Source organism: Corylus avellana, chromosome 7 (assembly GCF_965113065.1).
Source record: "Corylus avellana chromosome 7, dhCorAvel1.hap1.2, whole genome shotgun sequence".
Lineage (NCBI taxonomy): Eukaryota > Viridiplantae > Streptophyta > Magnoliopsida > Fagales > Betulaceae > Corylus > Corylus avellana.
In genome coordinates this window covers 9,561,211-9,574,608 of record NC_142496.1, presented here as the reverse complement: position 1 = coordinate 9,574,608, position 13,398 = coordinate 9,561,211, and the positions used below count along the sequence as shown (strand labels likewise).

Here is a 13,398-nt window from a genome sequence, read left to right as displayed (position 1 = left end):
GGTTCGACTGGTCTTGGTGCTTCGGATACGGTGTCGTTCTGGTTTAGAGCTGAGGCTATAGGCCAGCACTTGACCTCCGTTTGAAATTTAGAGAATTCTACCAGTTGCAACTTACAAACACTAAAACATTCATTAAATTTCTCTTTCATGTCTTTGGCAACAGAACTTGATTCATATTTTGTTTAACACGAAATTAGATTTCTCAACATAAAACTTTGAATATAGTGGAGTAATATTTGAAAGAATATTTGCACAAGACTCAATTTATTTAAGCCAATTACAAATGGTTCTGAAGGTCAGACATGCCCAGTTCTAAGACCTGCAAAACCAGATGTAAGTTGCTTGTCAATAGTTTAACTCTACAAAGCCATGAAGCAATTCTAGAAATGATCAGATTATATTGGAAAACACATAAAAGTGCACACTTGAAAAGAGAGAATATTTATATTATGATGTCCAAGTGTATTCTACATTGTCGATTTATAGAGTTAGTCAAATACAAGAGTTCAGTCAGATCTATTATCAGCATCCAGTTTTTGGGCACATGGATTGCAAGTTCTCCATCAGAATCTCTCTCACAGAGCATTGGCAACAAGAAAGCATATTAATTTTCCGAGTAAAGAACTGCTGACTAATGCAGATTTCAATTTGAGAGAAATCTTTGAAGGCATAGATCCTGAATGATGACAGACTAATAGGGCATCAGTTTCATGATCTTTAACTGAGCAGAACACATTGAATTCTAGAACTTTAGCCAATTACGCAATCTGTTCCAAAACCCATCAGTCTCAACTGCTGGCGGTTGCTCATCAGGATCTTTAAAATTTGCTTTGTTACTTAATTCTTCAAATGAGTCAACAAGATTTTGAAGCCTTGCAACAAATTCAATCAAAAGGGATGTAAACGTCGCTAATGCTAACGCACTAGCATTTTCATAAGTTTTGGATTCTTCCACCATTGGTACTGCATCGGCATTAAATGAAATTCGTCGAGGCCATGATACTTGTTTCATGAACCTGTTTTCTGGAGGAACACTAGAAGGCAGGGTAGAGTCCACGCAAGTTGGGATCTGGCCATCCCAACTCTTTGGAACTGTAACTGACCGGAGATCGAGTATGGCTTCACTACGGGACTTGTGTTGCAGAATTTTATTTTCATCTTCATCCAAATTCAGAAAGTCCTGGGGCTCTCCCAGCTCGTGTCGGTTTCCAATTTCCCAGCTCTCAGAATTGACAAGAAGGTACGATTTCTGGTCAACCTTCTTTTGCAATTCTTCTGCGGCTTCATGCACTCCATCAAGTATGTCTACAGTACCTAATTTCTCCATCTTTTTCACTTTGTTCCCAATTTCACGCAACACTTTAGCACCTTCATAACCTACTCTCCGAAGCTCACTTAGAAAAACCCGTCTTCGTTCAGGAGGGGCCTACATATACCAACAATGGAAGTTCAATAGTAGACATGCACACACCCACACATTTGTTTTTGCACTTGGAATTTAACTTCACGTAAGCAACTGGCATCTGCTTTCACTCAAGTAAGACATGGAAGAGCACAACCACAAATACTGGAGAATGTAAAAGCAGATAATATGAAATTATGTGTCGGCGAATTGTACAGGTTATTATTGAAAACAAAAGCAAAAAGAAAAATGAAATGATTAGCAGTAGAATGTGATAACTCAATCCTGGGACCTCTCTTCAAAGAATTTTTTGAAAACTCTGAAGCAAATACTACAAGAACATGCATTTACTATATGATCCTTCAAATTGGAGTGAGAGGATTATTATAAATCAATGAAACTAATTCTGAAATAAACAACCATGAAGCAGATTTCCTCCAGAGCCCAAAATATCAATGTTGTCAAACCCACCCCAGTATCTTTTGCAATAGGAAAAAAGAAGATTCAGTAGTCTTTCTTCCACTGAAAAGTGGAAACCATGTAACAATGAAGATAGAGATAAAAATATACCTGTATTTCTGAAAGTATACATCCATGCAAAGCCATGACCATAAATGCACAATGCCTCAGTGCACCACTTACTTTGACATAGTTCTTCCATGGATATCTAAGCATTTTGTAACGACCATGAGGTGGCTCCCAGATAGCAAATCCCATCTTCAAACAAAAGAATGAGTCAGAAATAACCTAAGGACCAATACTGTCACCACAATGAATTGCAGATGCAGCATAATTGCAATAAACTATACCAGAGCATCCTCTTGACTTGTAGATTCTACAGCTGATCTGTAGCCACTGTACAGTGGGTCATCGGAAGCTTGATAGGTAAGAATTTTTGAAGGAATCCTTTCATATTCAACACAATTAAGGTAATAATTAACACAACCTGAAATATAAGCCCAAGGAAATGAGTCAAGAAAGAATGAAGATGAAAAAACAGGAATTTCAATACCAAAATTTTACTTAGTCAAGCAATTTAGAAATATCAACCTTCCAAAGATGTTGCAACACCCATGAAATTCTTTGCCACCAAATTGTGCAGATCCTCGCCAGCCCAGATGGGATAAATGCATATGTTTACTACCAAACAAACAGCAGCACCAAATAGGATGAGAACGAACCGGGTCACGGCTGTATTAATAAATTCCCCTGTCCTATACCCAGATACAGTAATGAAACAGTACGTAATCAAGAATACCCGGAACCCATATTCATAAGGCTTCATTGTGGGGTATAATTTTGCATAAGTTGCACAAAATCCTGGAAACCACATAACATGTCAGAAAGAAATACTAGTAGCAAAAATGGAGACAGAGGACTACTTTTCCAACAACAGAAGAAAGAATACTGACTACAAAACCATACCTACAATGAAGATACTCAAAACAATAACAATTTCTTCCCATTGTCCAGCCAATTCTGACAACTCTGCCATTCCTAAAGCAAGCCCTCCAGCTGACAACGTCCCCAATCCACGGTTAAATCCTTTGCTAAGAGTTGCTCCTGCAGAAGAACATTGTCACCATACACATAGGAAAATACAAAAATACATATACCTCAATTCACATTAGAACAAAAAATATTGAGAAAAATATGAGAGAACACCCACTACCCCAAAAAAAGAAAAAATTCCAGGTTGAACCAAAGTTGAGAGCTTTTTGAAAAGGAAAAAGAAAATCGACCCAAATAGACAGTGAAAACCTACGACTAGTCACTTCAATATGCAGGCCAAGATTACAAAAGGAAAATTGTTAAAAGTTCGATTGATTCAGAAATATTGAAAGACATGATGATGGCCCATGATATTCTATTAACAAAAAGGAATCAACCAACTTGGTACATTGTGATACTTTTTGACTTCACTTTAGAGCGGAGTTTGGCACTGCGATTTTGCAAACAAAAGAGTGCAATTTTAAAATGTTAAAAAAAAAAAAAAAATACCCACAAATTAAAAGGCCATACATACCTATACTGAACTCAAAGACGACGACGACGGTGAGAATAGCCCAAACGGAGTAGCGGCTGAGCTCCTTGACCGGCTCTTTCAAGAAAATGAGCAATGAAATGAGCATCAAGGCCAGGCCCATTTTGGCGGCGAAGACGATCTTCCTCGGGTCGGACTGACCCATCTTGCAGGCCTCGTAAGCCACATCTTGCACCGTCCTCCATGACCTCGAAACTCTATCCGACACCGACCGAAACGAGCAACAGCAACACCTGTTTGCAGCTTCTACTTCTTCTTCGCCTTCTTCCTCGTCTCCTATAGGGTTGAACCCTGCGAGCACGGAGTAGCCCTTGGATGAGAGCAGCCGCTCCCTTCTCTCCGCGAAACTGTACTTGAAGGAACCCAGCTTGGCCGCCATATCTCCTCCCCAGCAACAAATCTCAGGTAGACGGAGGAGATACGGAAATTGAAGAGCAAGAAAGGAAGAGAGGATTCAGAGGAAGAGCGGGTATGTGAATGTAAATATCTCGTAAATGGAGGTTTTTTTATTTTCATTCCGTAGTTTTACATGGGAACTGATTCTGCGGCGTAGCTTTAAGATCGGGGAATTTCTGTCCTTTATGAGATGCTAATAACAATAATATAATAGAGTGAAAAAGATCATCCCATGTGGTGGTTCAACCTCGTAGGCCAGTTTGCAGGGGCCCCCTAACGGTGTCGTTTCTATACCCTTAGTCACTTATTGGTCGTTGATGTGACATCTCCCTTACCTGTAACGTCACGTGGCATCAGTGAGAGTAAAGGATATCAACCAACTCTCTCTTTTTTTTTTTTTATTTAGAGAATTAAATTATATCTTGATTTAAAATATATATTCATATTTTTATTGAATTAACTTTCAAGTGAGACAATATTCATTATAAACTAGTGAGTAGATACTATATACAATTTGAATTTAATTTTCTTCCATATTAGTCATAGCTTGAAACGTGTAGAGTAAGGATCGTGTTAGAGTGATAGTGGAGAATTTCATATATACCAATTTTGTAATTCCATTTATAGTTAGTTTTGTGAATTATGTTTCTCAATTTATTTATTTGCATGTTTCTTTTAAATTATAGTTACTTGGTTGTTATTTTATAACTATAGTTATGTGATTGCAGATTACAATATCTTCTAAATATTATTTGATAACTATAGTCTAAACTCTAAAGTAATTATTAGTTCATGAGAAACAACCAAACGAAATAAATTAAAAAGAATAAAAAAGAAAAACCCAAAGACGAGAACATTGAAAAAAACAAAGAAAAAAAAGAAGAAGAAGAAGTTGTACAACTAATTGGAAAATTTGACATACCAAAACTATTATATTCATTTAATCTTTTCGTAGCTAACTTGTCCTTTTCTTCTTCTTTCTTTTCTAAAGATTCCCGTAGGACTATGTAAATTTATTCGTAAAGAATAACAAAGTCAAATAATTTGACTTTAAAACAAAAAAAAAATCACAAAGTTTAGAAGTTCATGTTGGTGACGTATTATCGCCAACCTCTAATATTATAATTTTTGAAAATTCTTCTAAAATCTTAAAAGTTGACGTCAATGAATTTGATATTGGTTTATTGAAGCATGTGAGATTATTCCGTAAAGGACAAATGCACAATGAAAAATAAAAATCCTAAGCTAAAATTGAACTTTAAGAAGAACAATGTTATTTTAATTAAACAACAAAAGTATGAGCACATACTTGGTTGTATGTATAGAAATAGATAATTTGATAAAAATAAAGTGGAATAATAATAAAGACAAAGATTAAAGTGGTTCAGCTTATAGTCTACATCTACACAGTAAAACCTTATAGATTACATTTTCTTTATATTTGATTTGAATACAATGCTTTATTTATAAAGCTTTATATGCGAATTGAATAATTTCAAATACAAACATATCTTTTAAATTAGGGTTAAGAAATATCATCTAAATCCCTTAATTTAGAGAATACAAATCAATATTATTTACTACAAATGATTTATATCCTTAACATGCCCCTGCAAGATGAACCGTTCGTCGTTGATCTTGAACATCGAGTGGCTAGAGTTGATGGCGCCTAATTTGAAAATTGGTTGTTCTTGAAACTTGAACTTAGGCTACTGCGGCCAGCATCTACTATTAAGGTTGGGATTTGAACATCGGATACCTTTTGGCCAGCATCGGCTATTAAGGCCGAAATTTTGACATCGGCAACTTTTAGCTGAAATTTTAACATTGGCTACGATGGCCGAAATGGGCCAACTATTAGCTTTAAATGGGTTATATGGGCCATTGTGCCCTTTTTTTTTTTTTTTTTTTTTTTTTTTTTTTTCATTCAATCGAGTCTCTGCTCTTTTATTTTATTCTATTTTTGGGTAAAATCCTCTTAACCCCTTCAAACTACCACCCCAATGACAATCTCCCCCCCCCCCCCCCCAACAAAAAAAACTATTAATTGCGACAATTTACTCCCAAAACCACAAAAACAATGACAACGTACCCCCCAATGGTAGTAAAATGACAAAATTACCCTTACTAAAATAAAAACAAAATACTAAAACTTACAAAAAAAAAATACTAAAAAAAAAAAAAAAAAACCAGGGGTGCCGAACCACCCCTGGATGGTGGCCGGACTACCCCTAGATAACTGAGGATGGTCTAGCCACCCACCAGGGGTAGCCTCGACCACCCCTTTGGCCCAAATTGGAGTGGTCGAGCCACCCCCAAATTAACCCAAATGGAGGTGGTTTCAACCACCCCCAAAAGGGCCAAGGGGGTGGCTGGCCACCCCTATTAGGCCATGGGGTGGCTCCAACTGCTACTGTAATTAGGGATTTTTTGTTTCATTTTTATTTATTTATTTGGGGTGAAGTTTGATTTCTGGGTATTGTTGGTTTGGGTTTAGACGTGGATGTTTTTGAGGCTCCAAATGGTGATTTAATTCTCAAGGGCTTCTATTTCAGGATTCTGTATGTTGCCGATTTGGTACTTTTGGGTGACTACTGACCTATGCAAGTGTTTTTAATCTTCAAGTGTTTATGTAATTACTGGTTTTCTGTGTTCTTGTGTTGGGTTTAGCTTTTGGATTGTGTTTGGTGGGTTTTAAAGTTGTTCTTTGTGTTTTTAGTTTTTGTAGATTGCTTTAGGAGAAGGGTTTTGGGGTTTATTTTTTGTCTGAGGGGGACTAAGGAGTTAATGATGATGCTGAATTATGGAGAGTAGAATAGTTTAGGCCGGTGCAGAAGATGAGACTGGAGCAGCCAAGTTGATGTCGAGCTTCGATTCTCAATTACCTAGTTCCAATGAACTATATATTACTTCTCTCCACTTTAGGGCCCAATGGGGGTGGCCAGGCCACCCCGAACCCTTTTAATATTTTAATAGTTTTTGTTTTTAATTTCAAATATATTTAATTGATTTTTTTCAAATTTTAAGGGATATGTTTGTCTTATTGAAAATTTTATAGGGGCAATTGTGTCATTTTACTAGCATTGAAGGGTATATTTTCAATGTTTTGGTAGTTGAGGGAGTAAATTGTCGCAATTGATAGTTTGGGGGAGAGATTGTCATTGGGGTGGTAGTTTGAGGGGGTTAAGAGGACTTTACCCTTTATTTTTTTTTGGTTCTCGGTTTCAACTTTTCTCTACCTTTTTCTTTGTTTTGTTTTTGTTTTTCTGAATAATATCCTATTCTTATATTACATAGATCTATTATGCAGGATGCGATGGCGAAGGTGGTTGCACCGCTATACTTCGTGGATTTGTGGTTGGATGCGGTGGGCTATTCTGTTATCTTCAATGTGATGGTTGATCGTTGGCAACCTCCATGTCTACTGAACATGATGGCGTGTGGATTGTAGATGGCTAGAGAAATGTTGCTTGTGATGGGCCAGGGATGGTCAAAATGAGGATGTGGACAACAGTGGATGCTTGGTGATGCCAGGGAAGGGATGAAATGCTGAGAACGACACCGGCGATAGGCCGTGGATGAAGGTGTGGCTCTGCCATGGATATGATTTGACTGATGACACATTGATTTTTTTTTTTTAACAAAAATAAAATAGTATAGACAAAAGGGTTTCGTGATTGTGAAATCAATCCGAAACAAAGGATAAGAAACATAATAAAAAAAAATTCCAATTCAGGATCGAACAATTAGCGTTAGCCTATTAGCTCTAATACCATATAGAAACAAGTAATATGATAAAAATAAAGTGGAATAATATATAAAGACATAGAGATTAAGGTGGTTTGGCCTATAGTCTAATTCCACACGATAAAGCCTTATAGGCTATATTTTCATTGATATTTTATTTGAGGACAATGCTCTATTTATAGAGTTTTACATGTGATTTGAATAATTCAAATATAAACATAACCGTCAAATTAGGTTAACAAATATCATTTCAATCCCTTGGTTTAGGGAATACAAATCAATATTTATCACAAACGATTTATAACCTTAACAGTACAACCACTCCTTAGCTATTGGGCAAAACTTTTCTTCTTGCTCCTCCAATGAAAATCACATGTAACTTTAGAGATTATGAGATCTTCAAGTTTTCTCACCAATGACTAAGAATAACCAAGAGTGTAGGCTCTTAACTTGCACAAAAATTTAACTTATTCTTGAGAATACTCAAGAATATAATGTTCTTAGTAAATATTGAAGAACTGTAGTTATTTGTGAAAGTTATATGCTTATCTATTTATAGGCTGAGCATACTAGGATAATGGGAGAAAAGTCCATGTGGGACTATTAGGGTGGATGGCTAGGGTTAGGAAAACCCTTAGTCTCCACTCCTTATATAGCTACATGGCTTGGGTTGGATTATTAGACCAAGTCCAGGAGCCTATTACAGTTTGGTATGGGCTTGGGTTTTATCCCAAGTCCAATCTCATACATGCATATCATGCACTATTTATTTCTAGCCCATGTTTTAATAATTCAAAACAAACAGCCTAATAAATAAAACTGCACAACCATGGTTAATTTACATTAGCTCAGTACGAGACCTAAGGGAAAAATAAAACTAGCTTCAAATAGGTTTGTGACACTTGTCATTACAAGTTACTATTTAATTACAATTAATTCCTATTGTTCACAATTACCTACCTAAATTAATAGACAAATAACTGGATGTTTTACCTGCAAGTGCACGAGGTGAATATAGTAATATAGTGTGCAAGTACGGGGTCATTCCCACGAGGATTGCTGAATCTTATCTAAAATCAGTTCTCAAAGTAAAATAAAACAAGAGATTGGATTTAAATTGATAATGATAAAAAGGTAGGGCTTTGATATCCACTGCTAATTATATTAAGCTAATATATCAATATGCCAATGTTTTGATCAAGTTATATCTACCTAACGTTTGTCAACCTAAGGGCATGGGTGTATACTCCTTAAGCAATAGATTTCCCTAAGCAACGAGTTAGGCATGGGTATATACTCTAACTCTTTTCTTCCCTAAAGGATTTAGCATAGTGTATACTAAGTTGTTCTCTAGGAAAGCATATATTCTGTAGAAATCGACAAATACATGAGGCCTAGGGCAAGGGTGTATACTCCCGGTTCCCCATGTTGATTAACCCAAGAACCCGATGTGGATTACTTTTGTTACTTATGTTAAACCTAGGACTCGATTGTTGTGCAAATTTATTTAACTCGCAAGTGCACGAATCAATTGTAGTTTAATGGATTGCAAGTGCGAGGTTGAACCCACAGAGAATTATATTTTTGAAAGAGCAATTTAAATCTAAATTGATTAAATCCTAACCTAGTTCCAAAAGGGTTTCGAATTTTGGTTTTAAAAATTAAAAGATAAACATAACTAAATAAAACAAAAGATAAAGACTAAGGTTTGAGAATCCACATTCACCGAATCATAACATCATACTCCATATCCATCAATATTTATCCGAAGTTCTCACAATTTAAATCTTATATATGTTTTACCATGCTTCAAAGAATTAATCAAAACCATCCCATGTATCCATTCATTACCCAAATCACAAAAGGAATCCAAATTCAATTGAAACACCAGATGTATCCGTAGAACAAATCACAAGGGATATCTAATTTTTATGAGTTAAAAACCAAGCAATCAATCATATGAAATTATCTTAAATCATCACATGTATCCTTGAATCACAAGAGATATCCAAGAATCACTCCACACAATTGATTAGAAGTAAAACAATTGAAATATAACACTCAATAAAATCGGATAAATAAAGACTTACATAAAAGTGATGTCGTTCTTCATCAGTGAGGCTTCATCCCCAACCTTAGTTGGGAATTTAGCTCCACATAAAAATAAAATCTAAACCTAAACCTAAACCTAAAGAAAAACTAAACAAAAGAATTTTGCTCTCTAGGATTGTGTCTCTTTTCTTGAATGCAAAGAAGTCTATTTATAGGCTTAGGGAAGTCTTAGAAGCCCAAGTAAACCTAGATAATTCGGAGGTTTGTCTCCCAGTCAAAATAGAAGTCTGAAATCGGAATAGGATTCGTCCAGATTTGTGTCCTTTAATTGCGGGGCGATTTTGGCATAGAAAACGTCCGAATTACGAAAATCCTATTTCATAACAAATTGTAGTATTTTGAGTTAGCTTTCCAATTCCATTTGAATCACTTCAATCCAATATTTGAGCGGAGAGTTATGGTCAAAATACTAAGACATGTGCAGAATCTGAATTTGAATCCGATCCGAAATCTTATCAAATCTGAACTTTAATCTGATTTAACCTTTTCTTGGATTTGGTTAGACTTAACCACATCATCTAGGTCTTCTCAAAGTATTATTTCTTCCAAACTTTGTGTTTTTCCCTTTAAAGCTGTAGTTTTTCTTCAATGACCTACAAAATACTAAAAACACAAAACTAACACAAAATATTAAATAACGACACAGCTAAAGGATTAACTAATGTAAATAAAGGGGTCCAAATATGCAATATTTGGCACTTATCAAATACCTCCAAACTTACATTTTGCTAGTCCCTTAGCAAAACAAAACGAAAAATAAAATGAAAGCAAGAAACATAAATCCTCTTTCGTGGGAGAGACGATTGCATTTAGCATATGCAGCAAGCCTTTTAAACCCCTAGGCATCCCTAGTGGACGAGTGAAGTCTCGTGAGGGCTTAACAAGAATGATACCCACAAACATTGTGCACTATGTTGTTAACAAGAAAGAAGTTTCACATAAACAATGGTTCTTATTCATGAGTAAGTTTAAAAAGACAAACACCATCATAACAGTCAAAAATGAAATCCATAATCAAATCACTCATAAATGGACAATTGAGGAATCATATGTTCTGAAAAGTGTAAAGTGTAATTAGCATACAATCATGAAGCTTTCAGTTTAAACTCAAGATAAGTTCCATAAAATTTGAAAGAATCCCTAACAAATGAAACAACCAAAGCAAGATATGCATTTTTTTCTTTTTTTCTTTATAGGCTTTGCAATGTCTAACTCCCTTAAGCTTTCTAATTGACTCATGTAACAAGTGTTAGGCCAATGACTCCCAAGCCAAGTAGCTTTAGGGCACTAGATGTAGAACATCCCTAAGGGCTTATTAACTTAAGTCAAAAAGGCTACGAAGCCAGACTAGCCATATCATAAATCAACACTGAACTTCATACCTTTTGACGCGAACACTCAATGCTTAATGAGGCAAGAGGTCCGGTTACTCAGTGAAAAACTCAACATGATCTTTCTTTTCTTTTTCCTTCTCTTTTTTATTTATTTTTTTCTCTTTTTTTTTTTTTTTAATATCTTGCAAGCCAATGGTTATTCATCAATAGGTCATCCAACAAATCTCAAAGAGAACAAGCCTCAAACATCATACCTCACAGAAAACATGCCAATGTGCTCATGAAAATTTATCTCAAAACAAGTGAAATCTCTTTTACCCAAAAATAAGTCAAGGGACTCAAGCTTCAAAATGACATAATGATGCGTTCAACTCTTTAAGTAAGCTAATGAAATGCAAATCACAGTTACAGTTTAACTCAAACTTGACAACAACATAGCACAAATTTTTTATTTTTTTTTCAATTTTTTTTTTAACGCAAAAAGACAAATCAAATTAAACAAATAAGAACAAAAATAAATAGACAAAGTATTTTTCCATACCCCTAAACTTGAATTACACATTGCCCTCAATGTGTAGTAAAGAAATACATTACCGGAAGTAAGGAAATCTGAGTGTGAACAAGGCTAGGGCGTCCCCCAAACTTAAACACCAAAACACCTGTCAACAAAAACTAACAGCAATATATTTTTTTTCACAGAAACAGAACATCAAAAGATTAATTTCTGTTAGAAACAAAAACAAATAAAAAGAAATGCAATATAATGAAAAAGGAAAGAAAGAATTTGTGGAGTGAAGTGCAGAAAATAAACTGGAGGAGAAAACTTTACAGCGCTTTCCCCGATCATGCGGATGTCCAACCAATTCCTTCCACCCCTTCTTCTTCAAAACTTCATACCCCTCTGGAAGGAGATTTCGCCATCTTTTGTAGAATCTCTTACTTCGAAGGATCTTCTTAAGAAAGTGGTTCCTAGATTTGTGTGCTTGAGTGCACAAGTCTTTGAGTATCTTGACATAAGATGGCTCTTTGAGACATTCAGGCGATGAGGCTTTGGGCTCTTGATATGTCGCAGGAGCTTCAGTACTCACTTCCATGTCACTGGGTAGATCAGGATCAATTGGGGGCTCACTATTTTCATGGTGCTCAACTTGCTCAGGGTGCTCAACTTGCTCATCTTTCTCTTCCTCCTCTTTGTTATCCACAATTTCCTCACTCTCAAGTATGATGGTGACTTGGGCATGCTCATGATAAGAATTTTCGGAATCATCCTCATCAATCATGTAGTGCCTTTCAGCCATCAGCTAACTTTGGAGCTCTTCTTCCTCTATTCTGTTGAAGTCAGCAACTAGGTGACCGATCTGTCCTTCTATCTTGGTCATGGCCTGCTTAAGTTCTTGTATGTCTCTGCCATTAGCCATGTTGGAATTCCTCAGCTCTTGTACAGCTTGATTGGTAAAACCTTTTAGCTCTTGTATAGCTTGGGAGTTGGAATTCTTGAGCTCTTGTATAGCTTGGGAGTTGGATTGGTCAACTTTTTCTATTAATGTTTTCATCATGTATTCCAGTGATGATTGTGGTGCAGGCTGTGGCACTTGAGTGGTAGACTGATAAACAGGAGGTTGAGCATGATGATCGAATTGCGGATATTCTGACTGGTGCAATTCATCAAATTGGTGAGCATAATTTCCGGTAGCCTGAGCTGATCTTGAGAAATCATATTGGTTGCTCTAGTCCGAGTTATAACAATTGAAATTTGAATCAAACCTCGGGCTGGAGAAACTGGTGTTCATTTGTTCATATGAAAAGTTAGATCTAGTTGCTCTGATTTGGTATAATTTGTCCCATAAGTCATCGAGCTCAGCTCGCAGATCTGGACAATTGTTTTCCTCATGATAAAGATTGAAACAATATGAACATGGTTTATGTGGGTAAAAATTTTGAGGGTAGTTAGTAGGAGCTGGTTTCCTATGACTAGACGAGGCATTAAAATCATTAAAATGAAAATTCATGCTTCCCCCTCACTTTTTAGCATGCAAATATCCCATATAAAACATTAACCAATTTTATTTTTTATTTTTAAATATATAAAAAAAAATGACTAACTAACTAAAACTAAAATAAAACTAAAATTTAAAAACTCACAAAAAGGACCAAAAATAAATTTTTGGCAAAGATTTACGGAACTGCTACAGTTGCTGTGACTGCGATCGATCGCGGTAATGTGTGGAAGGTGCTGCGGTAGAACTGTAAAACAAGCCAAACAAAACAAAAAACAACAAGAAAAATCTTTTATTTTATTTTATTTTTTTATTTTTTTTATTAGTAACACGAATAAAACAAAACAAATTGCAGAAAAATAAAAT

The 13,398-nt window shown here is 35.7% G+C and overlaps 1 protein-coding gene across 1 annotated transcript; it reads right to left on the bottom strand.

Annotated features, from left to right (window-relative positions):
• Positions 1-418: 418 nt before the first annotated feature.
• LOC132184711 (aluminum-activated malate transporter 9) lies at positions 419-4,006 on the bottom strand. The gene is made up of 6 exons (XM_059598439.2): positions 3,429-4,006; positions 2,828-2,965; positions 2,453-2,722; positions 2,212-2,348; positions 1,973-2,119; positions 419-1,426 (listed from the first exon to the last, which is right to left on the bottom strand). The coding sequence occupies exons 1-6, from the start codon at positions 3,823-3,825 to the stop codon at positions 743-745; spliced, it is 1,773 nt and encodes a 590-aa protein (XP_059454422.2). The 5' UTR covers positions 3,826-4,006; the 3' UTR covers positions 419-742.
• Positions 4,007-13,398: the final 9,392 nt, after the last annotated feature.